The following is a 27108-nucleotide window of genomic DNA, read 5'->3' on the forward strand; positions in this document are numbered from 1 at the left end:
ACAACAAGTTCATTCAGTGGGGACACCTCTCACCTGCAGGGTTTGTGCACATCTTCCAAACCGACTGTGAGCAGGACCTGGACGGTTTGATTGATACTGTATCTAAATCTTTCAGTCCCACTGCAATCCTCCCAGTTTGAAGTTATTGTTTTTTGTGCCAGCAGCAGTTTGTAGGAACATCAACGTCAGCACTGACTACAGACCTTTGACATTCACAAATGACATAGACAGTAAGTGCTAGAATAGCAAAAACCTGTGGGTGAATCATGACTACAGGAAAGCACAACATGTGGCAAAACAGAAATGTTGAAGAACGATAATGATGGTGTGTGTGTGTGTGTGTTTGTGCGGTGTCTAGATATATATTACATGTTGGGCTGAAAAAGAAAATTATTTTTACAGTCATAATGGCTCAAACACATGCACTACGTCATCTTTTTAACTGAAATAACATGAAGAAAGTCACAAAAAGTGAGTCTCAGAGAGTAAATATCAGTCGTATTTTGTACTTCTCAATGATAACACTAGATTATGCTGAATGTTGTTTGCAGCATGCATTGGGAGTTGTCTTTATTTCTGTTTTATTTTCTTTTATTATTTCTGTGTGTGTGACTCTCATGGCAATATCTCAAAAAGACTTACAGTCATCAGACTTACTGTAAACTCCACCATTTTCGCAGAAGGCAAAATATAATAATGTCCTTTGTTTATTTCCATATTAAAACAATAACTCTTTAAATGAATATTGCAGGAGGCAGCTCACTACAGTATGTCTGTGCAACATATAATATCCATGAGCTACAACATATGTTATCACAAAACGTTCATCTTCTCCCACCACTGGAGGAAAGAGAATAATGTCCAGGGACATTCATGATGACAAAGACACAAACATGACAGCAAAAGACACTGCAGAGACCTGCAAAATGATTGCAGGAGTTTATGTTGCATGATGACTGATGAAAATGGAGATATAAACACATACTTCATACCATTTTTGAAGTATTTCTGCTACTGTGCCATATTTGGGATCTAATGTCACAGCCAGCAGTAAACCATGAATTTAAGCATTGCTGACACATTCACCAGCTGGGAAATCCAGCGTTGTCTCTGCACAATAACTTCAACACAGACATTGTTCCTCAAGGCAGTGTCTGCAAATCACTTAATCCTCTGCTTTCTGTTCTATCAGATGTCTGACTCACTGTGTTGACTCATCATATGAGCAACACTCATACGTTACAGCAGCACTGACAACAAACAGACATTAATGTAAAAAAAAAAAAAGTGTAAGAATACAACAAATTCGAAACATGGTATTTGAAGATATTATAACTATTACGTGGATAAACAATGCCACCTGCTGTCCTGAATGACATTTGTAGACATCGTCTCAAAGGGTGGTCCAGCAAGTGATGACATATTTTAGAGGCTAGAAATGTAAAAACCTATCAACTCAAAAGCTCCAAAAGACATATATATCGTCATGAACTCTGTTTACAACAATAATAATGACAAAACCGACTTTAGTTATTGAATGTATCTTACAACAGAGACTACAGCCACTTTATCTCCTTAAGCACATTTGTTTGCGGTTAACAGTTAGCTAAGTTTACTTCCATTTACACAATATTCACTAGTTATATTTCACATTTGTGCTTATATTTAATCCCTTTAACACTCCAAGTCTGCAGTAGTTCTGCATCTTAAAAATGAAAAAAGCCCAAAATAACTAATGGATGGTAATCTATTTTTATAAAAATGTTATATTGATGTAGTTTTATGAGAATCTTCCACATGAAAATATGTTCTCATTTAAATGACATGTTTATCTTCTACTTTATTCAATAATAAATATGATTATCCAACTTTAAAGGTCCTAACTGACATGATGCACCAACGCAGCTACAACACCTGTCCAATTAATATGACGTTTATAAGCTTGTAAACTCTATGATACTAATCATTTTTTGAAAATATTAGTATTAATGGGGGTAAAGTAAATTCAGTAAATTCTGAGATCATGTTGTACTGTTGGGACTACATATTGCTGTCACAAGGTTAAAGTTCAACTGACTGACTTTCTTCCTTCTGTCTGTCTACTTAACAGCCTTTTTTGTAGTAATCAGCTTGTAAGTAAGCTCATTCTGATCAAATGCGTGAAATCAATGTCATGATTTTGAGGCCCTAACTGAACCTGTCTTTCCTCCCTCTGTGCTTTTGACTCACAGTTAACATCTGAAAACTGTCCCTAAATGGAACATAGGAGCAGGACAATCTACAGTTCATGCAGTAGCCTATACTTTGTATATTTACTTTCGTTTTGCAAATTTTTAAAAATAACTACATCATGAGGAGTGTATGGAGATGTTATAGAGACCCAGTGACACTAAGGCTTTGTATTGAATGACTTTTCTATGCTAGAATACTACTTGCATGGCCACAGACTGGCTGTGTGGTCATTTAATTAAACACAAATTAATTTAGGAATATGCGCAATGTAAGAACATATTAGCTGTAATAATGAAGGTCCTGAAACTAGATTTTTTTTTACGATCAGAGTTTTATGAATTTTGACAAGAATCATCAAGATGGTTCTGCGAATGGCAGCCATGGTATTTTACTCCCATGTTTTTGTTCTATTTTTTGCTTATTTCTAGTGTATATAGCGTTCTCAATAGGATCACTTTTCTGAGAGACCATCACTGTTTGGTACAGCGCAGCAACCAAACAAGACATTCAAAGGCTGCAGCTCATCATTCGCTCATCAGCTGCAAACTCCCCCATTGATAAGCTGCACTCCTACAGGGCCAGGCAGCGAGCAAGCAAGATCATCCCACACTGGACACAGACTCTTTGAACTTCCTCTCTCAGGAAAAAGACTGAGATCAATAAAAACCTCCAACAGCAGACACGGGAACAGCTTCTTCTAACTTAATTGTACTGTTATCAAAGTGGACTTCACATTTCACATCCCTCTTTTAATCTGCACTGGTCACTTTCATATATTTTCTCAAACTGGACTTAACATTGTACATTGCATTCAACCTCCACTGTTACATAATACATCATTTAATTATTTATTGCACGTCACATTTAATTTTTGCTCTTTTGCAATTCTTCATATATTTCATACGCTTCATTTCTTTGTCCATAGCACAGTCCATATTTCCTTTGTACAGTCAATATGTCAATGTATCCCATTTCAAAACTATCATTATTCCATTCTGTAAACAGATTTTAAAATTTCAAATGTTCATTCAATTTTATTACTACTTTGTTTATTTCATTATTATTATTACCTTATTACTTTTTATTCTTCTGTGTTGCATTTGTGGGGGCAAAAACACATTCTTTGCTTGCATACTTGGCTAATGAACAGATTCTGATAACAATGAACATCAATGACAGAAACCAGGAGTAAACACGACAACAAAGAAAACAGAGGGGAAAAGGACAAAATTGAGAACTTTGGGAGTCTGTGGCTCTGGATTTTTGCCTGTTGGTAAATCTGTTGTCCTGTTGGACACATCAGCTGAACCTGAACACGTCTCAGAAATGAAAAAAGCAACATTTTTTGGAGTAACGTTACAGGCCCAAAAATATACACACAATGTCACGGTTTGGATTAAAATGATCACTTGAAACGTGGTGTGGGTTTAAATTTCTTACAAATCTCGCAAGAGTTTCGCAAATTTTTGCAAATCTAGGGTTACGACCAGCGACTGTATTTAAATACAGTCAACTTTGTTATAATTTATGTACAGTTTCTTTAAATTCCGTCAGTGGTTACCACCGGATGGTGGATAGCGGATGTTGACACTGACGCTGTCACATGACAGCTCCGCCTCCCCGAACCAGGAAGTGAGAGGGCGGTGCTTCCCAAAGGCTTGGTGGACTCAATAAAAACAAGGTATTCGCTCCTTATGATTTGTACCTCTGTTAAAATATAGATAGAGTAGATTTTGATTTAAAAAAAAAACATAGCGCTTAAGTTGGTTATCTTGCAGTAATAGATCCGTGGTTCCGTGTAAACTAACGTTATTGAGTCAGCAGGAGATAACGTTAGCTGTCTGAAGCTAGCAGCTATCAGAGAGGACGTCAGTGAGCTGTTGTGATGAAGACATTTCTTTTACGAAGGGCCTCTTGCCATTTAAGTGCAGCAGCAGCCGACACCTTTAGCTGACTTTATAAACGTGTTTTAAATACTTTCTTTGGTCACTCTGCTGTAAAGTGAAAGTCAGCAGCCTTTGATATCCTGTAAGCTAGTTGCCGCTAGAAGAGAATATTCATAGTCACACAGCTGCTGTTAGATGTGTGAAGAAAGTCTTTGAAAATATCTTCCAACATGTCATGAACTAGTCTCTCCAGAGACTCTTTGCTGAGTGCAATTGATACCAAATATGACAGTAACATCATGTAGATTATTTGTTTAAAATGGCTTTGGTAAATAAGACACAATTTAGGCAAAAAATGTAGTTAATAAATCTTCATAGCCAGTGTTTATCCATGTATAACGGTTTTGTATCCCTCTAATAATAAATATTATTATCTGCTATGTTCTGTATGACAGCATCCCACCATGACAGCCATCAAGCACGCTCTCCAGAGGGACATCTTCACACCCAATGACGAGCGTCTCCTGGGCATCGTTAATGTCTGCAAGGCGGGGAAGAAAAAGAAGAACTGCTTCTTGTGTGCAACGGGTGAGTGGGTAATAACCACCAGAACCGGCTGTAAATGATTTGTTGATAGCATGTAAGTGCTTCAGAAGTAATCTGCTTTCTTATTCCAGTCACCACAGAGAGACCCGTGCAAGTGAAAGTTGTTAAGGTGAAGAAATCTGACAAAGGTGACTTCTACAAACGACAGCAGACCTGGGAGCTCCGAGATCTGACAGAAGTGGATGCCAAAGATGCAAGCAAGGTCAGAGAAGTACCGTGGATAGATGTAGAGCTGACCTAATGTGGATTTGTAAATGTTGATGCATTTCTTTTATCTTTTTCATGTAGCCCCCCTCTATAACTATGTTGTTTCTCCCTCATTCGGCGCTCATATTCTTTATGTTTTACTCTCCTGTCTCAGGAAAATCCAGAATTTGACCTTCACTTTGAGAAGGTATACCGGTGGTTGGCCAGCAGTACAGCAGAAAAAAATTCCTTCATCTCCTGCATTTGGAAGCTGAATCAACGTTACTTGAGGAAGAAGGTGGAGTTTGTGAATGTCAGTTCTCAGCTGCTGGAAGGTGCGCAAACCCTCTTACCTCTTGTCATGATTTGAGTGTATTTGTTTAAAGGCGTGTTGTCTTAAACCAACAGTGTTGACCTTAGTGTGTTTTGGTCTTGTCAATCTAATTGAGCCCAGAAATGAGAATCAGTGCTGGTTTCTTTGATTTATTAATAGCATGTTTTAAAGTATTCAACCTCGTCTGGTATGGCTTTCTGTGTTAAATTCTTCTTTATTCTCACTTTTCTCTCTTTAAACTTTCTCTGGCCAGAACTTCCTAAAGCGGAAGGTTGGTAGGACTTAACTTCCCCCCCCCCCTCACTCCTCTCCATTGTTATCTCATGACTTCAAACCACCATTCTCATTAGAGACTCTCACCCCCTTAAAGCTGCTGCTGTTTGAATTTGTCACTAAATAAGGATGGGCATGATTCATTTTTGTTTTTCAAATAATCATAACACACATTTAGGTCATGTTTTTACTTCACTCTTCACTCACATTAATTCATAGGATTATTTACTGACATGTGTTCATTTATGTATTCTGTATATAAGTTGACCCAAACTTGTCGCCCATATTTGTTCCTGAGCAAAGTCAAGTACAGTCGTTAGTTCACTTCTTGTACTTACATTTGTTTTAAAGTGGTCAAGTAGTTATTTAAACACTTGATAAACAGTCAGAACAAATACAGAGAAGTACATTTACCTGATAAAATGTAGACATGATTCCTATATTTATTTTACTCTCGCCACTTCCAAAGGTTGTTTTTGGTGTTATGGCGTTACACAACCTGTAGTTTGAATTGCAAAGGTAAATGAGTAACTGATGGTAAATGTGTACAATTTTATAATCTAGTCAGAATGTTTTTATGACCTCAATATTCTGAAATAGTTTATGCCCTTGTAAAAAAAAAAAAAAAAAAATCTCTTAATTCAGATCAGTGAAAAAATGCCCTCCCCTTATCACTGAATGTGTTAATGTCTGTAGTTGTCTGTAGGAATCTTGTTTGAAGATACCAGAATGTGTCTTGAACTGAACTTTGTATTTGTGTTCATGTCTTGCACATACCGTTTCCGTCTCTTTTCATGGGGGAATAGAGTCTGTGCCGAGCGGGGAGAGCCAGAGTGTTGCCGGGGGCGATGAGGACGCTCTCGATGACTATCAGGAGCTGAGCACCCGTGAAGAGCAGGACATCGAGAGCATGATGGAGGTGTGCGAGTACGCCATCTCCAACGCTGAGGCTTTCGCAGAGCAGCTCTCCAAGGAGCTGCAGGTTCTAGATGGGGTGAGTGAAGCAACTGCAACACAAAATTATAAAATATTTTCGTTTGTTTTTAAAGACAATGTTCTGCTACTGTGTGTTTCTTTTTTTTTGTTTTTTAACCTTGATGCCAACCCTGTCTTAAAACAGCACAACACATATTAATACCGTCTCTATCTTGTCTTACTTTAAGGCCAATATCCAGTCCATCATGGCGTCAGAGAAGCAGGTCAACATCCTGATGCAGCTGCTGGATGAGGCGCTGTCTGAGGTGGACACCATTGAGGGGAAGCTGAGCAGCTATGAGGAGATGCTGCAGAGCGTCAAGGAGCAGATGGACCAGATCTCACAGAGCAACCGGCTCATCCAGATCAGCAACACCAACAACGGCAAACTGCTGGATGAGATCCAGTTCTTAGTGGTCAGGAACACTTTTTAAAATCCTTTCTATTTTCACTGAATCAAGTACCATTACATAAGGACTCAAAGAAAAAAGAATTTTCCATCTTGACTTTTAAAAAAAACATTTAAATGCAGATTAGCTTTTAAACCTGGGCTTGAGTTTAGCAAACGTGCCTTTGAAATCTTCTGTCCTCCTCCCGGAAACCAACAGAAGAAGAATACTAATTTTAGTGCTTCATTTTTGACTTTGCTTGATGATTGTGTCTTTTTTCATGTAGAACTACATGGATTTGTCAAAGGGACACATCAGAGCCTTGCAGGAGGGAGACCTGACCTCCCCTAAAGGTATTGAGGCCTGCATCAACGCTTCTGAAGCTCTTCTGCAGTGCATGAACGTGGCCCTCCGACCAGGTTAGTTCACACACACGCAGTCAAATCAGTTGGTTGTCTTAGTGTGGTAATGAGAAAATTCAAGAAATAGCAAAATAACCTCGGCGTGTATATAAGTAGATATATAAGATTAATACAAATGCTGCTTGATGATTTTCTCCAGCCTATAAGTGTCTACATGATGTGATTTCCTTCCGTAGGTCATGACAAGCTGGCGGCTGTGAAACAGCAGCAGCACCTGTTCACTGAGCTGAGAGATACGTTCGCTCGCCGCCTCACCAATCACCTCAACAATGTGTTTGTTCACCAGGTAACAGGCTCACTATTATTACACAAGACATAGTTTGAAAGCAGGTGTAGCAGTAGTCTGCTGTCTAAGTGGCAGTTTCAGGTGGTAGATTATTCAAGAATATCTTTTTAGGTTGGATTTTGTTGACTTTCTGTTGTTGTCTTTCGGTCTTTTTTGATTATAAAATGTATAGAAATAAAATCTGACACAAAGATAACTGGTCAGTAGTGCAATAAATGTCATAAAAGTAATTAATCTGCAATCTTTTAATGCTTTAGCTGTACTTTAGCTGAACTGAATCGACAACAGACATGATATTTATAAAACTTTATGGTTCAATTATGTTGTAGTTGTTAGCTTGTTCTAGTTAGAGGCTACAAAAAAAGTTTGACTGTGTGGGTCCTTAGATGAAGATGTTTTTCTTAATTTCTGGCACATATATATAACTGAATTTTACATAACTAACAGTCTGGAAAGGACAGGGATCAGGAAGGATTTAAGAGTCAGACCTCGTTTTGTCCCTGCACTTTGGCATTGTGAGCCTGCTGCACCATAGAAAGCTGCAGCCTCTCCTGTTCTTTTCCAGGCTCTCTCTCTCTCTCTCTCTCTTTCTCTTTCCCTCCCCCTTCACGGACTTCCTGTTTACCTCCTGGGCTTCCTTGTGTCATTTCCTTCCAGTTGTGTCCCCTCTGTTCTTGACTCTCTGTGTTGCTCACTTTGAATCATCCCACTCTGCTCTCTGTCTCTGTGTCAGTTCAACCACTTCAGTCACTTCAAAATGACCATCCCTCAGTTCTATAGGTCCTCCTGTCTGTCACTTCCAGTGAGTACCCTCACAGCAACCCCCACACGTGCCCCCTCTTTGCTAATGTTTGACCTCTCATGACTCACCCCCAACATACATGTCATCACCTCAGACAACCCAGGCCTTCCACCACAGCACATTATTTATTGCATGGGATATGTTTCTAACTACTTAACGTCTGTCATCTGATCTCAAAGCTGAAGAGGCTCCTCCCATCTTTCTCCTCCTTCGCCAACTGTCTGCACTCAGCTACGGGCTTTTTATGTTTGGGTGCTAACATGGCTTTGTTGCTAATGGTCTCATATCATGAAATCCTGTGCCTGTCTATCCTGCGTGCATGTGTCTTGTAGCACACCCAGTAGAGACTGAACAAGCTAACACTGAGGGGAAGTGAGGAGAACATCGGTATGGCAGTAAGAGTTCAGCTTTTCAGTAAGCTTGTCTGTAAGCGGAGCTGAAGAAGCGTTGGAATTTGGAGTTACAGATATCTCTGAGTGTTTACCTTGGACACATGTGGTTTCATGATAATTTGAGGTAACGTGGTCATCCTATCCACAAGCGTTTGTGATAGGAAGCAAGGTAAATTTTCCTCGTGTGTGGTGTGTTTACAAAAAGACGGAATGGGGATTTATATTAGGCTTATCTATACAGTTTTAAAATATATTAACATACATATTTATATATATTTCTAATTGTCTCCTCTCACTCTGTCATCCAGGGCCATGACCAGAGCTCCACCTTGTCCCAGCACACAGCTGAGCTGACCTTGCCCAAACACAGCCCCCTCCACAGGGACCTACTGCGCTACGCCAAGCTGATGGAGTGGCTGAAGAACACCCACAGGGAGAAGTACGAGGGCCTCTCAAGGGTCAGTGTTTTTATCCTCTGTATCTGCAGGTCTTGAAAAGTCTTAAAAAGCACTGATTTAGGTTTCCTTAAAAAAGAGCCTTAGAAAGTACTTAAAAGTCTTGAATTTCATCCACAAAGGTCTTCAATGTTAGTTATAAAATGTTTTTTGTGTGATTTTAGCAAAACCTGGTTAGAAAATCCCCACTTCTGTTGTTCTAGACCTAGAAACATAAATACTTATCGCTCTTTTTCAGACCTATGTTGACTATATGAGCAGACTGTATGAACGAGAAATCAAAGACTTCTTTGAGGTAGCCAAGATAAAGATGGCGGGCACAACCAAGGAGGCGAAGGGCAAGTTTGGTAAGAGCAGTGATTCACAGATATGGAGCATGTTTGTCTTCTGCCTATCATGTTTGATCGGGAGTTTTAGTAACATTTGCTTTTGTCTTTGGTTTCCTTTTTTGTAATGTGTAGTTCACTCAGATGTTTGTAGTTTTTATTAATGTTAATGTTTGCTGAGGCAAATTGAATCTTACTGCATCTCTAGTTTATTTTGTCCAATTACTTATACTGAATGATGACAGAGAACCTAAAGTATTCTTCATGTATAAGTACAGAAACAAGGCCTAAATCCTTCACAGCGGTTTCTGCACCTCACTTGTTCCTAAAGAGATTGTTTCCTAATTAATATGTGCTTCCCAAGTGTGAAAGTCCTGCTTCTTGTTTTACCTTGTTATGATGATGTCTCTTCTTCCCCTTTGTATAAGGACTTACATGCTATATTCTCTACTTATTTAAAGTCCCCCTCCACTCAAAAAGGGGGTCTTTAAATATTTAAAATCTGAACAGGACTCTTGGTTGAGCTTCGGTTTTGTCAGAATTATAGAACTCTGCTTTCTGCATCCTGTATTAGCTTTTCCTTCAGAAAACAAAACAAAAAAAGAATTTGTTTTCCAAAGGTCTGTCCGAGCTACAAGCACACCTGAGCCCACTGCAGTGCACGTCAGCATATGTAACTTTGTACATCTAACATCTAGCCTCACCGCTGCCATGCTGCATGTTTTAAGCCTAACCTGTCTCTGTCTTTGATGCCTGCCTTTCTAACTGGCTGCAGCCACACTTCCGCGGAAAGAGAGTGCACTCAAACAGGAAACCGAAAGTAAGTATGACGTGTGGATGGAGCAATTCCACAATCAATTACCCACTCTGCTTCTTACCACTGTGCCTTACATAACTGCACTAGAAACAATCCTGTGCTCCAAAGCCCTTCGCTACCCGAAACATAACCAATTTAAGCTCTGCAAATCTCTTACCCTTAAATGTATCTGGTTGGTTTGTGCTAAATCAACAGCATAAGTATCCAATTAATTTCCGATGAGTTGACTACTTAATTTTTTGAACGCTGTCATAATTGACTTATATAAGCCTGTGGGTTGAATGACGTTCTACAGATTTATGCTAATTCTCACTAAACTCATTGAATAACGCTGCATTTGTTGTGCTTAGGCCTTCATGGCAGCTCTGGGAAGCTAACAGGCTCTACCTCAAGCCTGAACAAGCTTACAGTGCAGGGCTCCAACAGCCGGCGTTCCCAGTCCTCCTCACTGCTGGACATGGGCAACATGTCAGCCTCCGACCTAGACGTGGCTGATAGGACCAAGTTTGACAAGGTGACACTGCCAGAGATGCACAGATTTAATCAAACCATCAGATGTGGTGTGGAAATAAAGCTGTTACTCTTTATGGAGAGATTAAATCAACATTGTTTATTTTTTCAGATATTCGAGCAGGTTCTCAGTGAGCTGGAGCCTCTGTGTCTTGCAGAACAAGACTTCATCAGCAAGTTCTTTAAGCTGCAGCAGCACCCAACAGTTACACCCCCTCTGGCTCAGGTGAATCTCTGTTCACATACTAGAAATAGCTGCTACAGCAGGATCATACAGCATGTCACCTACTGATATGTAGTCTTTTGTAGCATAGGAAATTGTCGAGGAACTAATCCAAAAGAATAATGTGACTTCACTTTGCTGCAGTCATATGTGATGGCTCCTGAAATTGGAACATTTTTCTCTTCTGAAATAATATAATAATAAAGCAATAACAGACGCTGGCATGTGTTCACTTACAAGTCAGATTTGTCATGTTTTATGTTTGTTGTCCAATCAGCCAGAAACAGAGGAATTAGATGGCAGCATGCCATCGAGAATGCCTCCCCAGGCAGAACACAGACACTCCCTGTCATCAGAGTGAGTAGTTGCACATCTTTATCTAACGGTTCTGCTGCGAATATCACCCATCCTCCCGGCCAGAAGCATTTTTCATATTTTTTTTCTCCTTTTTCTCCCTTTTTCCACAACTTTCTGTCTTGTTCCCCTCTTCTCTCACCTAAAGGAAAGACATGGTGCGGTTGATGATGAACAAAATCTTCCAGAGCATCGAGACGGAGCTCAACAGCCTCATTGCTTTGGGTGACAAGATTGACAGCTTCAACTCTCTCTACATGCTGGTGAAGATGAGTCACCATGTTTGGACAGCTGAGAACGTTGACCCGGCCTCTTACCTCAGCACTACTTTAGGAAATGTGCTGGTCACTGTCAAGAGGAACTTTGACAAATGCATCGTGAGTAGAGTCCACATGATGCATGAGGACAATTCTAGTCTTCTGGCTTTTTTTTTTCTGTTTTTTGTGCCTAAAATTAAGATTCGCATGTTCCAGTTGGATGTGCTTTCACATATTTTGTGATGAATTAATAATATCTGTCTTTTTTTTTTTTTCTCACAGTCTGGCCAGATCAGACAGATGGAGGAAGTGAAGATTTCTAAGAAAAGCAAAGTTGGTATCCTGCCCTTTGTTACTGGGTTCGAGGAGTTTGCTGAACTGGCTGAAACAATCTTCCGTAACGCAGAGCGCCGAGGTGACCTGGATAAAGCTTATGTCAAACTCATCAGGGCTGTCTTCATGAACGGTGAGACACAACATGGCAGCCAAAATCAACCTCTGATTGGATGTAGATCAAGTGTTATTTATGTGATGCCCAGAAACAAAGTTCTGAATGTTGATTGTCTTTCCAGTGGAGAAAGTAGCTAATGAAAGCCAGAAGACGCCACGGGACGTTGTGATGATGGAGAATTTCCACCACATCTTTTCCACACTGTCACGTCTAAAGATCTCCTGCCTCGACGCAGAGAGGCGAGAGGCCAAGCACAAATACACAGACCATCTGCAGTCCTATGTAATCAACTCTCTGGGCCAGCCTCTAGAAAAACTCAATGTAAGACTCAGTCATTTGCAGTTATCACCAAATTAAGTCATTTTATTCGACATGGATGTGGAGTACAAGACCATTTAATGAGACCAGAGTTGTATTTGTTTCTCCCTTGCAGCATTTCTTTGAGGGAGTTGAGGCCCGTGTAGCCCAGGGTGTTCGTGAGGAGGAGGTGAGCTACCAGCTGGCCTTCAACAAACAAGAACTGCGCAAAGTTATCAAAGAGTACCCTGGCAAAGAGGTGAAAAAGGGACTTGACAACCTTTACAAAAAAGTGGACAAACATCTGTGTGAAGAGGAGAGTCTGCTACAGGTGAGACTGGGTTGGTTTGAAACTGCTCAGCTGGTCAGTGGTGACACATTTCCTCTTCTTTTTTGTAAATGTTTGCACTTCCTGATTTACTCCACCAGGTGGTGTGGCACTCCATGCAAGACGAGTTCATCCGTCAGTACAAGCACTTTGAAGATTTGATCGGCAGATGCTACCCTGGATCTGGAATCACCATGGAGTTTACCATTCAAGATATGTTGGAGTACTTCTCCAGCATTGCTCAGTCTCATTAGTCTTGCTGCTACACACTGTTAAACAGTGATTCACTACTTCCTCTCACTGGCTGAACATACTGTAGCTACTCACAAACTACTCTGTATTGCTTTTTGGACAAAGAAACAATTCATCTCTCTGTCTTTCTCTGTGTATGAGTGTGTGTGTGAATATTTTAATGAAAGGGATCTGTGCAGAGGACAGTGATGTATTTTGTGTGTGCCTGTTTCTTTGAGATGCAATACTCTGCTCTACATAGTTAATTGTTTATGTTATATTTTCGTCATTTCTTTATGCCACATGTATATAATAAATTTGCAGTTGCCAACCCATCTAGATCTGTGTCGCGTTATGCGTATTTATTTTACTGTTGAGCTCATAGATATGTTTTTATGATTGAGCTCACCTCTGTGGCAGCCCCGCCCCTCCGCCTTCTGCGCGGACAACGCCGGTTCATGAAACAAGCCGCCGCAGATGCTCCACACTTCCATGGCGACGAATCCAAGCCGGAGACCGTCGGCGCTCTTTTCAAACCACTTTACCGCGGAAACATGTTAATTCAAGGGCTGTTGATTATCTAACTTAATCCTGAAGCAACGTGACCTGCTATAATGGGTTCAGTGCGATCAACTGCTCCAAAAGAGACATTTATATCGGTGATGTAGAGCTAACTATACTGGCGTTACGTTGGCGTTAGTCGAGTTAGCTGTCAGCAAAGCAGTGTCTCCCCGAAAAAAGGTAAGTTGAGACAAACCTGAGATTACAGTAATGTTAACGCTAGTTAACTGACTAACTAACTGTAACTTACTTAACAGTAGACAAACGCTGCTTACTAGCTGGCTAATGCTACTTGTTGTTACTTACAAGCAGGTAGCCTGATAGCTAACTAACGTCAGACACAATCAAGTTAGCAGCTTAACGTTAGCCGGCTAACATCACATAGCTGACTAGTTAACTGTAACTTTGCCACATTCCTGTCTTAACGCAGCGTTTAGTTTGAACCATGAAAGTCAACGTTTGTTTCACATTATTACAGATATCTCACTAACGTTGCTGATGTTGCTGTGGTAACTTCAGCGCCACATCACCATGAACAGCAGCGCAGAGAGGAAATTCGTCAATTTGAGGAAGCGTCTGGATCAGCTGGGCTACCGACAGCCACTGGGGATAGAGTCACTGCCACTAGTGGAGAAACTGTTCAGGTGAAACCTTTATCCCTTGTGCACCTGTTGCCCTTATTCCCTTAAAGTCTCTCATCATCACAGTTGATCAGATGTAATACTGACATATCATCCTCTGTGTTACAGTGATCTGGTCCACACAACTGAAAGCCTGCGCAATGCCAAACTGTCAGCAGGGAAGATTGAGAAAGAAAGTCAAAACTTTGATGCCCTCTTGGAGCCATACAGGACAGAGAATGCCCGGCTGGTCAGGGAGAACAACGAGCTGCACCTTGAGCTTCTGAAGCTGAAGGAGGACAAGGACCGTGTCACCAGAGGTACGCTGTGATCATCATCATCCAGGTAGTCTTTCCCCACATCCATGATTCACATTTGATAACCCCACACAATCCTATCTGGTTTCAGAGCTCAAGACCTACATCAGAAAACTGGACCATGAGTCATCTGACCTGAAGTTTTTGAACAATCAGTATGTGCACAAGGTTCGTTGCCTGGAGAAGGATAGCAAAGCTAAAGCTGAGCGCATCCAACAGCTGCAGGAGAAGAACATGCAGGCTGTGGTGCAGACACCAGGTAATGCCAGGGGTCTAAGCTCTGTAACAGCACAATGAAAGTGATATTTGACTTTGTTAGATAATAGTATAGTAGAACAATATTTAACTGCATAGGCTTCATTGTGTTTTAAAATGTTGTCGCTTGAGAAATACAGATCAGATCTTCTTTAGCGTTTAAAGAGCAATTAAAAATCAAATCTCGATCTCTTCTTTACCTCTCAAACACTTTCACAGGAGGAAAAAAGCGCAGTATTCCCTTCAGACGTCAGAGAATGCAGATTGATGATCTCATACCTCCTTCCTCTACATCGGCTTATCCTGTGTCCCAGCCTGATGATCCTTATATTGCTGACCTACTGCAGCTGGCAGACGGAAGGTTTGGTTCCTATGTGACAGCTCGACAGTATCATTGATTGAAGTGGTAGTTGCTTGGTGAATGTGTTGATTGTAGATGCTTACATTTGCATTATGTGTTCAGCGACAGTGTTTGACTCACTGTCCCACTGTCATTTTAATTTGTAGGATTCTTGAGCTACAGGAAGATATCATAAAAGTGAATTTAGACCTGGAAAATTCTCAAGAATGTATAAAACACTTAAATACTCAGGTAAGTAAGTTTAGTAGAAAATTTAGACTTTAAATCTTTTGATAGAGGTGATGAAATCTTACTTGAATTGTTTTTTAAACATTTCTTTTAGGTGGAAAAGAGGGACAAAGAGATTGAGCGTCTGAATCGTGTACTTCAAGGAGGACGACCTCATAATGTCATTTCCCTTGAGGCTCAGAACATCAGCAACGAGAAACTGATCGCTCATCTTAACCTTCAGGCAAGCATATCATGATGTATGAATATATATATGTGTTGTATTAAATATCAGATGCTGTGAGATTCTTTAACAGAAAGGAGAACTTGGTCTGTGTGGTTGTTAACCACCTTCCTGTCTATTAAGTGTTAACTGTTGCTTTGTGTTACACAGATTGAGTACCTACAGGAGACCAACAGGACTCTGGAGCAGAAGGTAGAGGGACTGCAGCAGAAGAAGAAGGATGCCTCCACCGAAGTGGCCAATCTGTCTTTAAAGAACCTGGAACTGTGTGAAGAGCTGACACACATAGATGACCTTGCGAAGCAGCTGGAGATGGACAAGGAGCGGGTGCTGGAAACAGCTGATTTGGAACTGCAAGAAACTAAAGTGAGAATATGTGAAGGCAGGGAGAATATCATGATATGAAAATTGGAGCAACAGAAACAAACCTCAAAAGTGAAATCTGTTCTCTCAACAGAACGAAATTGAAAGGCAGCAGAAAATCATTGAAGACCTGGAGGATGTTATTACAACAATAAGAAGAGTATGTACTGTATATACTATATATTCTTTGCCAAAAATCTTCCTACTTTATAATGTTACGCTGGATTAAGCTAATCTGTTGAAAAATATTGAAAAGTCAGCAGTGACAAGACGTTTTCTTCTCTGTAACTCATATCATAAATACAGTTAAATGTTTAGAAATGTAAAATACCAACGAAATATTTTTGCCAAACTATGTGTGTTTAAGTTGCTCTGAAAGATGAGATCAGTCAAATCAGTGATGTAGAGCAGTCACAGCTGTCCCCTTCCTCTTGTCTCTTTTTTTCCTGCTAAACAATAATGAATGATATTAATCCAACCGAGTTGCCAGGAGCTTTCACAGTTGAAGTTTTACTTCAGGAAAAGTTTGAGTATTTTATTCTAACTCTTGTGATTTGGTCATTTAGGAACAGTCTGAAAGTGATTTTGAAAAAGACCGTCTTAGAGACCAGCTGGTGGAGCTCAAAGACCAGAATGAGAAAATGGAGGGACTGGTGAATTTCCTAGAAGAAGAGAAAATCAGGCTGCAGGACAAAATGGAGAAAATGATGGCAGCTGGTAAGCAGCAGTTTGTTATACCTGAACTGATGAAACCAAAGATTCACCAAATATTCTTAATGTGTCACTGATCAATAAGGTGCTATTTCCTAGACAAAACCTTGGTGCTGGAGTTGGAGACCATGCGGGCTAAACATGGTGTTTGTGGAAGGGAACGCTCACCATCGCGTCTGGATGCATTCGTCAAGAGTCTGGAGGAGGAGAGGGATTACTATCGCCAGGAGGCTGAACGCTACAGAAGAACCAGAGGGGCTGGCAGCCTGGACTTAAGCCCCAGTCGCAGTCCAGGCAGGGGCAGGAGTCCTGTGTCCAAAGTCATCAGGGTAAAAGACGGTTGATATTTTTTAATAGCGTCATAGGTCATTTGTCATAAAACTAATGCAAAAAGTTTATAACGGCCTCAAATTTTCAGGGAGGTGTTGCAGAGTCAGAGCTGGTTCGTTTAGTGAAGGAAAGAGATGAGCTGAAGGCTGCTCTGTTGGACTTTGAGCAGCACATGGAGGACATCCAGAACAAAGTGAAGGCCCTCAGTGCTGAGAAAGACCAGTTCAAAGCCCTCTTTACACAGGTGAGTTTTAGGAACAAGTAGTACTTGCTACGCACTTGAAATGATTTATATTACACTTGTAAAGACCAAATGCTCTTGTTCATTAAGGCACAAGAGGACTTAAAGCTTTGCCCTAGCACAGATATGTCAGCTGACGTCTTGGAACTGAAAGAGGAGATCAAACGGGCAGAAATCCAAATCCAGCAGATGACTATTGAAAGAGACACACTGATGGAGAGATTAAAGGTTCGTCCCAGTGTAACACCTGTCATGGTACAAGAGTCCAGTGCATCGTCATTGTCCCTCACAGAAATAAATGAATTTGTTAACTTTTAAACTGCTCAGAGACAAGTTGGCAAATCTTTGACATATTATTTGTTTAACTTGGACTGGATTCAAACATTTTTCAGGTTTCTCAGACTTCAGCTCTCACAGACAGACAGGAAGAGGAAAGGAGGATTCTTGACCTGGAGGATGCCGTTAAGAGCGTAAGCCTGATGATTATTTTCATAAATCTGAAGTCTAATGTGCCAATACACAATTATTATGTAATGTTCACTACTGTAACTTTGGTCCTAAATAGTTTTGCTGTTGCTGCATCATTTGTCTTCATACATCGTGTGTTTTTGGGGGTGTAGTTGGAGCGGGAGAAACTGGACCTGCGGTCACAGGTGTGTCTGTTGAAGGAGGGCAGGGAGGCTGTGGAGCAGGAGCTGAAGGTTCGGTCTGTTGCGCTGGTTCAGAATGTAGAGGAGACGGCCCAGCAGAGGGCAGAGTCTAATGCTCTGAGGTTTGTGTTTTAATCAATGATGTGTGCTGTATCACCTTTATCCACATGCACAGCAGGACTTTTCTATAAGAATGGAGCAATGGCATCTTTCTGCTGCAAAAAGGGTTTTAAATAAGATACAAAATATGATGGTAACACGCTGTCTAAAATTTGATATAAAGTTTAGTAGAAGTATATCAGTTTCTTCTCACTACTCTTCATAATGGCTTTGTGTTTTAATATGTCATCTGTTCTCTCTTTTTTTCACTTACTGCTGCAGTTAGGGGGTTTTTGTTACGGGAGGCTGATGTATTATTCCCTGTGTGTCTCTAGGTTGCTACAGGAGCAGATGGAGCAGTCACTGTCTGACACCCAGCACAGACTGTCTGTGAAGATGAATGAGCTGCTGGCTGCTCATGAGCAGATTGACAAACTGGAGGAGAGAATAGGTGAATATTTGAGAGTTTTAGCAGGTTCAGGATGGACTGCTGCAGTCGGTTGTGTATTGTTTCACTTCAGGTTTTTTTGGGGGTTTTTTTTATTTCTGTGTTTGGTTGGTTGTTTGCTCAATTTCTCTGATTTGTCTGACAGGGGAACTGAGTCAGCAGGGTTCCAAGCACAAGGAGGAAGTGGCTGTTCTTCAGAAGTCTATCTCTGCCCTGGATAGAGAGAAAGATGCCCTGCAGGATGAGGTGGATGAAAAGACTGAAAAGCTAGTTGTTCTCCAGGAGGAGCTATACAAGAAGGTAGCCATCTCTAACAGTTATTATTGAATGTTCTGATCATTAGTGAACTCATTAGATGTGTTAATGTCAGAGTTAATCGGGACTCTCATCTTGATAACAAGCTTTTATTAATAATTTACTTTAAGAGCTTGATGGGGCACCAATAAAACATATTTTGGCATTTACCCAGGAAAAGACTATTGAAGATGTGAGACTCACAGTCACAAACATGGATAACTCACTAGCGTAAGTATCTTTGTCTCGTTATTTTTTAAAGTCTCACACAAGCAATTATAAAACTAGAAACCAACCTTTCTTCTTAATATGCTGATATCACTGTTGCCATGTTGTGACGTTAACATGTGATCCTTGCAGTCAGCTGCAGGGGGCGTTAAACAGCCGTGAGAGGGAGATAACCAGCCTGAGGAGGCAGCTGGACGCCTCTCAGGAAGAGCTGGCCGGACTCCGGAGAGACAAAGAAATCACAGTCAGAGAGAACAGGAGGCTGCAAGACGACCTGGCCACCATGACCAGAGAGAACCAAGTTAGTAATAAACCTTACAGTCAGTACTAACTGGTTGCTGCGTGTTTTTCTTCTGTCTCATTGACACTTTTTGTTGTTCCCGTTTGCATACAAACGATATGTAAACTTAAAATGAAGGAAATAATACCAGCTTCTCTTGTGTTTGTCCAGGCTGTACATGTGGAGATGGAAGAGGCTTTGCATGAGAAGGACGAGCTGAAGTTGAGGGTCCACTCTTACATCTCTGAAGTGTCCAGAATAGAGAAACTGATGGCCACAAAGGCAAGAGAAAACTGCGGTGTACTCTGTATAGTCAACATTAGATAAATCAGAAGTGCCTGGACATCAGATAAGTATCATTTAGTCTCACTTACTCTGCCACCTAACTGTGAGGTGTTGACCCACAGGAGCAGGAGAACAGAGACTTGCTGGAGCGCTTCCGAATGACCCACTCTGAGATGGAGGATCGGGAGCAGAAGCTGCAGCAGGCTGAAGGCCTCAACAACTCAATCCGCCTGGAGCTGCTCTCTTCTGACTCCGAACGCAGGCACCTCCGTGATACTGTCAGCCACCAGGAGAGAGAGATCCAGCAGGTGAGACATACATTCACAACTAGAAAGCTGCTAGAATAAGTATGTCATAAGATTGTTGTGCAAGATGTCAGTCTTTATACCAGTGTTATATAAAAGAACCTTTCACTTGACTCTTTCCCAAGCATATGCAGGCCCTGCAGGCTTATGAGGCCCAAGTTTCATCTCTGGTTCGTGGGATGTCCCGACTAGAGGAGGAGCTACACAAAGCACAGGAGGAGAAGGCCAACCTGCTCTCTGATCTGGCTTCTGTCAGGGAGCTCTGCGTCAAATTGGACTCTGGCAAGGAACTCGCTGCACGCCAGCTCACCTCCAAGAGCATGGACCTAGAGAGGGTGAAGCCTGCTGCTGTTGTTTTGAAGTTTTTTAAACAAACTGCTTCTCGTCTAAGCTGTGAACCAGCTTGCGTTCCACTGAGCGTGCACATTGCAGTACCAGCTGCCGTTATATATCTTGGAATATTTGTGCTTCCTGTAAATATATCTGCATGTTGTTTAGGTCACAGGAGAATTGGAAGACGTTCAGTCAGAGGCAGAGCTACTAAAGAAACAACTGGCCAGTGAGAGGTTGACTGTCCGGAACCTCGAGACGTTACTCTCCACCAATCGGCACAAGGAGTTCCAAACCCACCTGACAGCCAGCGAGAAAGAGTCAGAGCTGAAGGTCCTACGTGACAGGCTCACCCTGGCTGACAGCAAAACGTACGACAAATCCAGTTCAGCTTGCTGGTTCAAACTGTGAATTAAATGTTATTTTTAAAAATTGTTGATTATGATTTGTGTGTCTTTTTTTATATATATATATATAAACCCAGTGCGGAGCATGCAAGGGATGTGTCCAACCTCCGTGGCAAAGTGTCACAGCTGCAGACAGAGATGGACGTTCTGAAAAGACAGTTGACCACTGAGCGCTTTGAACGGTGAGCTAAATGACTGTTGGTCTCTACACTGACGCTTATCTGACGGATTAATTTGTGGATTATTTTCCTGATGAATTTATAGTTTTGCAAGTAAATGTGAGAAAAGTGAAAATTGTCCATTTCAGTTTCCCAGAGCCTCTTTAGATGTCTTGTTTTGTCTGACCAACAGTCCACAAACCAAAGATATTCATCCTCACAATGACGCTGCAGCCAGAGAATAGTTGGATTTTTTTTCTTGAAAAATGACTTAAATGATATCAATTAATCAATTCATTGACTAATCATTTGATCTGTATTGACGCTGAATTTTCAATCTTTCTCCAAAAAAGAGATATTTTTCAGGTGCAACCAACATGTAATACAAATTAGATTTAATATATTTAACCTCTGATCATATAGGCTTAAGAAAACCAACAAATATTCACACTGGTGAAGCTGAACTAGTGATTTCTGGCTTTTTTGTTTTATAAAGGATAACAAGTCTTGTCTAAGTATTACTACTACAGTAATCTATAAGCACTTAAAAGGCTTTAATACATGTTGCAGTTGCAATATTGTAACAGCACAGTGGAAGTTCAAAAAGTAGATTTTGACCTTGTCTCATTATCGCTCTGATCGCAGTGAAAGGGCAGTTCAGGAGATGCGCAGACAAGGTTTGTCATTCTCATCCCTGCGGAGCTCGTCACCCCTCAGTGTCTCTCACAGTCCTCATCACATCTCCCCTGAACGCTCCATCCTCCGATCTCTTGACCGCTCCACTGACAAGTCAGCAGACAAGTAAGGCTTGTGGACATGAAATTGTTAAAGCTATTTTTAATACTAATTGTTTTTGATTTATTTATCTATTTTTTGAGCTTTGATCATTTTTAACAATTCCTCCTTGCTTCACCACAAATTTAAAATCTCTCTCTTTACAGAAGTGTGAGCTTCAAGGATTAACGACAAATGAAGGCGCTGATGAGTGAGTCGGAAACCACTAGAAGCTTGACGTCTTGAGTCTGGATATGGATTCAGAAGGCCTGCGTAAGCTTCGGTATTAATGCTCAGAAGTCCCTGCCTATAGCATTCCCCAGTGCCACTTTATTTTCCCGTCCTGAGGCACTGAGCATGAAATCATGCCTGGTTCTTAACTAAAGCTGTTGATATTTAACTGAATGCAAAGTGTCCTCTCTGTACATTATACAGTCATTGATAAGATTAGGATTCAGCTTCGAGAATGAGTTGGTGTTTTCTGAAATGAATTTGGTCCTCAGCAACTATAACCTCATACATGTAGCAAAAGAAGTATTCGTTCAGCACTGTGGTTATGTGTATTATGCTCAATATTCATGTTTTTAAATGATGTTTAAGTTATTAAATTATTTTACAAACAAACAAAATGAAACTGCAGTCATGTACATCACGTTAGTTTACACATCACCTTTATAACTTGTGTTTTATTCAATGGTAAATAGTAGAGGGTTATAGGAAAGATGGGAATAAGAGGCTGTGACATACAAAGAAAACACAAGCTTGATTTAAAACCCACATCTCGCTGAGTACATGGTGCGTTTAAGCCTGCTAAACCACTGAATGCCCGCTGAAGCGGTTAACCCTTTACCTTCTCTCATATCTGGATGAAGAAATAAGCAAAATACAAAGTTTGATCTTACAACCGTGTTAACATTTCCATCCTTATATACTGAATCGGTTCATTTACAGTAACAGTGCTTAACAGGAACGTATTGAAGTTGGACGACAACATGATTTACATTTCAGTAACATCTTTTTACTTTGCAGCTGATTTCAAGCTTTAGTGGTTTTGCAGTCAGTCTCCATCTCTTCCAACAATCAGCATTTTGCAATGATGTGAGGACATCTCAAGTAAAAATGTGTAACAGCTATCAAAATACTGTTTGTTCCCCAGGAAGAAAAGTAGTACAAATGATTCTCTATAAAAATAATCTCTAATACTATAAAACATTTAATGCCGGCAGTATTCAGTGGTTGTGTTGGGGAGGGGATAAGTGAAGAGGGAAAAGTCTAAAATATACTTGGGCAGGAGTTCCCTCAGTAGCTTCTGTGGTAAGCTGCATAGATAATAGTGTAAAGTCTCTGAGGTGACCGGCTTGTACCACGTTTGCCTCTCTGGGAAGTGAACGTAAGGAGGTGCCCCGATGTGTTGGAGCACAAACTCTGCGTCACTTTCAAGGTGCTCATAGGAGCCAATAAAGTCATAGGACACAGCACATGGTTGGCATAAGTTGTACACTGGCATCCAGTGCTCATTCATGCGCTCCACGTCCTCGTCCAGCAAGTAACGGACAAACTCAGCAAACGTCACATCGTCTCCAGTAAGCGATGTGTCCTTGGCGTGGCCCTTTCTGTACCGTTTTATGATCTCCACGCCATACTTCTTCTTGTAGGACTCGATCTCTCCAAACTTGTTCCTGTACGCAGAAAGCAGGCGCTCCATGGGCTCGCGCACAAACATGAACTTAAAGTAGTGCTTGAGGCGGTAGCGGATCTCCTCGGGCTTCAGAGAGGACAGAAACAGCAGGTCGCTACGGTGGTCCATCTTGATGTTGACGTCCACGTTCTCTAGGGCTCCGCTCAGGACCTTCAGAACCCTCTTCCAGTTGGAGCAGGCCACCTTGGGGACGTAGCAGTAGAGGAAGTGGTATTTGTCATTCACCAGGATGTGCTGCAGCAGCGTCTTCCTCTGCAGGGGGCTCAGGGTCCAAATGCTGTGGGGCATGTTCTTTTGGCTGCACATGGTCCTGATGGTCCGGTTACGGATCTCTTGGAGGATCTGAAAGTGACAAGAAAAGGAGTGTGGGGGACATTAAAGGGGCTAATTTTATTATTCTTAGTATTGCATCCAGTAGCCCTGATGATGTCATAGTGATGTCATTGGGGTTATCTCAGCATGGGTTTGGAGATTACAAACTTTATAACAGAACACCTGCATAAAAACTGGAAGTGAGAAGTTTGTGGGTTTTTACCGGGCAATGAGTTGCATTATGGGAAGTGTAGGATCCACTGTTTTTGAGAAGTGATCCATATCGGGGACTAAAGATCTGGATATCTTTGCTTTTGTTTATTGGATTTTGACCATTCTTTGTTTTATCAGTCTTCTGTGAGTTCCAAAACTTTATGAAAGTATAATACTAAATTGGTGGAGTTCCCCTTTTAAAGTGAGCAGAAAGACATAACCAATATACACACTTAATTCAGCCTTGTGCATTTACAATGAGGGGTTGCAGTGGAACACTCAGCTGCCATTTGATCCAACTTTTAAGCCTTTAAAGTGTGTTAATGATCATAAAATGAAGCTGAGTGATGTTCATATATGGGTTTTTAATGAGAACGTGATGACTAATGAGTTTTTACCCAACTCATACATCATTGACTAATGTTTCTCAAGTCTTTACACTAATTATGACAAATCTATTGTGAAATACTGCAAGTCACGAGGGGTGCGTTGCGTACCTGGTACTCCACGTCCGCAGCAGCCGGACTGTGCTTCCCAGCCTGGCGGATGAAACCCAGCCGCTTGCCGTCACCCCGGGGTGGAGGCGTCTCCATGCTGTTCAGCATTCCTTTCTCTATCATGAGCAGCAGGCCTCCGGAGGCTACGATGACCAGGAACGTCAGCACCGACGGCAGCACGGCGGAGCTGCGGCGGCCTGAGCCCGAGTTCACCGTGGTCCTGAAGTTTATAACCGAGCCGCTGCGTCCTCCTGCGGCCCTTTTCATGGCGGAGTCCTGCCTGCGAGGAAGCATGCTTTGTCTCCGGCTTGGCTGTTCAACACCTATCAGTTTACCACTACGTGAAGGAAAAAAACCCGCTGGGTACCTACCACGTACCCATAGTTGACTTTAGAAGTCCGCCAGCTTAAAAATAGCGATTCCTGTGTGAACTGTCAAAATAAAACCCTTCTCAGGAACATGTTATAAGTTCTTTCTATCAAAGAAAATGTCCACAGTGAGAAAACTACATCCAATAATAAGCTTGGAGTGTGTTTAACAGAAGTATTTGACCCTCATCAAGATTTCCTCTAACTGGACATTTTCAGCTGAGGAAACTAATGTCAAGCTCATTAGAGTAAAGGGGATGTCCGTTTAACATTTTCAAAATAAAATCTTCCTTGATGCAGTCTAAGACAGTGGTTCTGAAAGTGGGGTCCGGGGACCCCCAGGGGTCCTTGAGGGGGTCCCCGACAATAAGGGGACTAATTTATTTTCACTGTAATTTAATTCATAAGTAACACAATGACAGAATGTATGACTATGTTGTAACTCCAAGGAGGAATGTGCAGCTAATTCAGATAGCAATAAAAGATATGTCTTTTTTCATATAGGAAGATTTTGGCCTATGTATGTCAACATCGTGCTTACAACAGAGTCATGCAGGAGGAGGTGCTGTGAACACTCTCGTCCTCCTGAGGGATCCTGGAGTGCCCCGGGCCAGCTGGGAGATGTAGTTTATCTACTGTGTCCTGTGCCTCAGGTTTTCCCCGGGAGGATCCTCGAAGATTTTCACCTTGTCCTAACCTTCCAAATTACTGTACAGTATTGTATAGCTTTATGAGCTTTGAGTGCACAGTACTGGTCTCCAGTATTTTAGTTAATTTGTAAGATGTTGGGAATTGTGTATGCCACAGAATGTGGATTGGAGAGCAGTGCCTCCTGCTATTTCAGAGTCTGTAAAGGTACACAAGTGATGTTAGAGAATTTTTAGTCACAATGCAGTCATGTATAGTTCTAATATCCTTCAGACCCACATTACCTGGCTGCTCTCCATGTGAAGGAGCAGCAGGTTGACTCAGTTCCATCCATCCAGTCAATGATGAGCTCACAGATTTTACCACAATACTTTGATTCAAACCTTAATCAGTGCAGTCATGGCACATAATTAACAGTATATCCTATGTTTTTACTGTCTTTAGTAAGTACCTGAGCCTCTCTATTTGGAGCAGTTGCTCTCTCCTCCCCACATTTTTCCTGGTAGTGACTGAACCACATCCCACTTAGCTCCAAATGACTTTAGTGAGTTACCTGAGATCAGACCTGTAGCTGCCACTGAGGACACCAAGGTCATGTCCTCAGTATTGTTTCTGGGTCTTTTTAGATTTTTGAACATATATATATTTCTTAAAATGTTTAATTAGAGTGACGAATTGCTAAAACTACTTAGTTGTATGGTGTGTTGTGAACAAAGGTTGGCATCATCTCACCAGCAAGGCTGAACAGTTTATTACATTATGTGACATGCATGTATATGTATATATAGTATGGTCCTGTCATTCTATTCACTTCATGGGTGAGCGCGCTGGAACCTACATTCACGCAACACTTACTACAAGATGAGTCATCACTGTTTGAAAACAGGTTGCACTTTCAAAGCACACGTGGCTGTCCTCACCAATATGGTATTGGTAATATAGATGATACAAATCCTCCTAGATAATGATAACAAAGAACAACGATTATATAGCCTACCTTTAGAAGCAAGATTGGTCAATGACATGAATGATAGACGTGGCTATAGCTGACTGTATTCCGCCTGACCTACACACTCAAAACAATTAACAATGAGTTACACCACATGAACAGAAGATCTGAGCTCACAAACTATTAACCTATATGCTTTCAACACGTGACATGTCCAAACTTGCGCACAGAATCAATTAAGAGTTTCTGCTCTGACATTTTCAGTGGCAAAAATATTCACGGTGTGAAACTGGCTAATACATTATGATAAACTTATACTGCTCAGCAGCAGCTATAAATAAACGGTCAGCCTACTTTGCTTCAGTAACACTTTCTTTATCTTATCTTTATCACACTGTTATCGCCTACTCTAAAAGTGCGGTTGGGTTCAGGGGGTCCTGGCCTTGACAGTCATATATCTTTATTAAGCTGAAGCTTCTCTCGCTGTTCTACTATATTTTATACACTCATTTTTCACTGTCATGCCATGTTTAACTTTTAGATTATGGCTTATTGTTTGGATGAACTTGAGGAGTGAGTGTTAAAACACTTGTCAGGTAATTTAGGGCAAAACCTGAACTGCAGTTGTGCTCCTCTGCTCAATTTGTTTGACAGTGAAAGTGATTTCAATGCAATAAGAGACTGGACTGAAAAAGAGTAATTTCAAAATAGGGCATATTTGTGATGTTGTTGGATTCTAGTCCAATTTTCATCTATGTGTTGGCACTGACATTATTTTAGTTATTATTGTTACTCTCAAAATTCATTAAAATGCATAGATTTACACTATAGTCCTCAACATTTTCTTGGGGGAGGGGGGCCTGACCTCAGGTATTTCTAAAGTCCTGGCTACGGCCCTGAGATAACTGTCTGATTAAGCAAG

General features: G+C 41.1%; 4 protein-coding genes across 7 annotated transcripts in view; 3 read left to right on the forward strand and 1 right to left on the reverse strand.

Annotated features, from left to right (window-relative positions):
* The window catches only part of LOC121900313 (proteoglycan 4-like), a 676357-nt gene that overhangs the window by 614270 nt on the left and 34979 nt on the right, over positions 1–27108 (forward strand). The gene's annotated exons all lie outside the window — the stretch shown is intronic.
* exoc1 (exocyst complex component 1) lies at positions 3810–13371 on the forward strand. 2 transcript variants are annotated; one of them, XM_042416529.1, is made up of 19 exons: positions 3810–3913; positions 4574–4706; positions 4796–4926; positions 5086–5245; positions 6324–6511; positions 6681–6908; positions 7168–7300; positions 7480–7589; positions 9092–9241; positions 9477–9585; positions 10340–10384; positions 10732–10895; positions 11004–11117; positions 11392–11471; positions 11617–11845; positions 12008–12191; positions 12298–12497; positions 12610–12804; positions 12903–13371. In XM_042416529.1, the coding sequence occupies exons 2-19, from the start codon at positions 4583–4585 to the stop codon at positions 13053–13055; spliced, it is 2697 nt and encodes an 898-aa protein (XP_042272463.1). In that variant the 5' UTR covers positions 3810–3913; positions 4574–4582; the 3' UTR covers positions 13056–13371. The 2 variants fall into 2 exon arrangements, with proteins under 2 accessions (XP_042272463.1, XP_042272464.1); XM_042416530.1 differs by lacking the exon at positions 10340–10384.
* Positions 13470–21905, forward strand: cep135 (centrosomal protein 135). 3 transcript variants are annotated; one of them, XM_042416522.1, is made up of 26 exons: positions 13470–13773; positions 14072–14237; positions 14343–14533; positions 14622–14789; positions 15005–15146; positions 15293–15377; positions 15469–15597; positions 15748–15963; positions 16055–16120; positions 16527–16677; positions 16771–17000; positions 17090–17245; positions 17333–17470; positions 17635–17712; positions 17863–18014; positions 18327–18442; positions 18585–18739; positions 18909–18964; positions 19094–19262; positions 19413–19523; positions 19649–19834; positions 19966–20166; positions 20330–20532; positions 20646–20750; positions 21372–21527; positions 21668–21905. In XM_042416522.1, exons 2-26 carry the CDS (start codon positions 14125–14127, stop codon positions 21687–21689), a joined length of 3495 nt encoding a protein of 1164 aa, XP_042272456.1. In that variant the 5' UTR covers positions 13470–13773; positions 14072–14124; the 3' UTR covers positions 21690–21905. The 3 variants fall into 3 exon arrangements, with proteins under 3 accessions (XP_042272456.1, XP_042272453.1, XP_042272455.1); XM_042416519.1 differs by having other exon boundaries at positions 13471–13773; positions 19957–20166; XM_042416521.1 differs by having other exon boundaries at positions 13471–13773; positions 14113–14237; positions 19957–20166.
* chst14 (carbohydrate (N-acetylgalactosamine 4-0) sulfotransferase 14) lies at positions 22155–24935 on the reverse strand. Its single transcript, XM_042416570.1, has 2 exons — positions 24222–24935; positions 22155–23541 (listed from the first exon to the last, which is right to left on the reverse strand). Exons 1-2 carry the CDS (start codon positions 24513–24515, stop codon positions 22714–22716), a joined length of 1122 nt encoding a protein of 373 aa, XP_042272504.1. The 5' UTR covers positions 24516–24935; the 3' UTR covers positions 22155–22713.

Source organism: Thunnus maccoyii, chromosome 7 (genome assembly GCF_910596095.1).
Source record: "Thunnus maccoyii chromosome 7, fThuMac1.1, whole genome shotgun sequence".
Classification (NCBI taxonomy): domain Eukaryota; kingdom Metazoa; phylum Chordata; class Actinopteri; order Scombriformes; family Scombridae; genus Thunnus; species Thunnus maccoyii.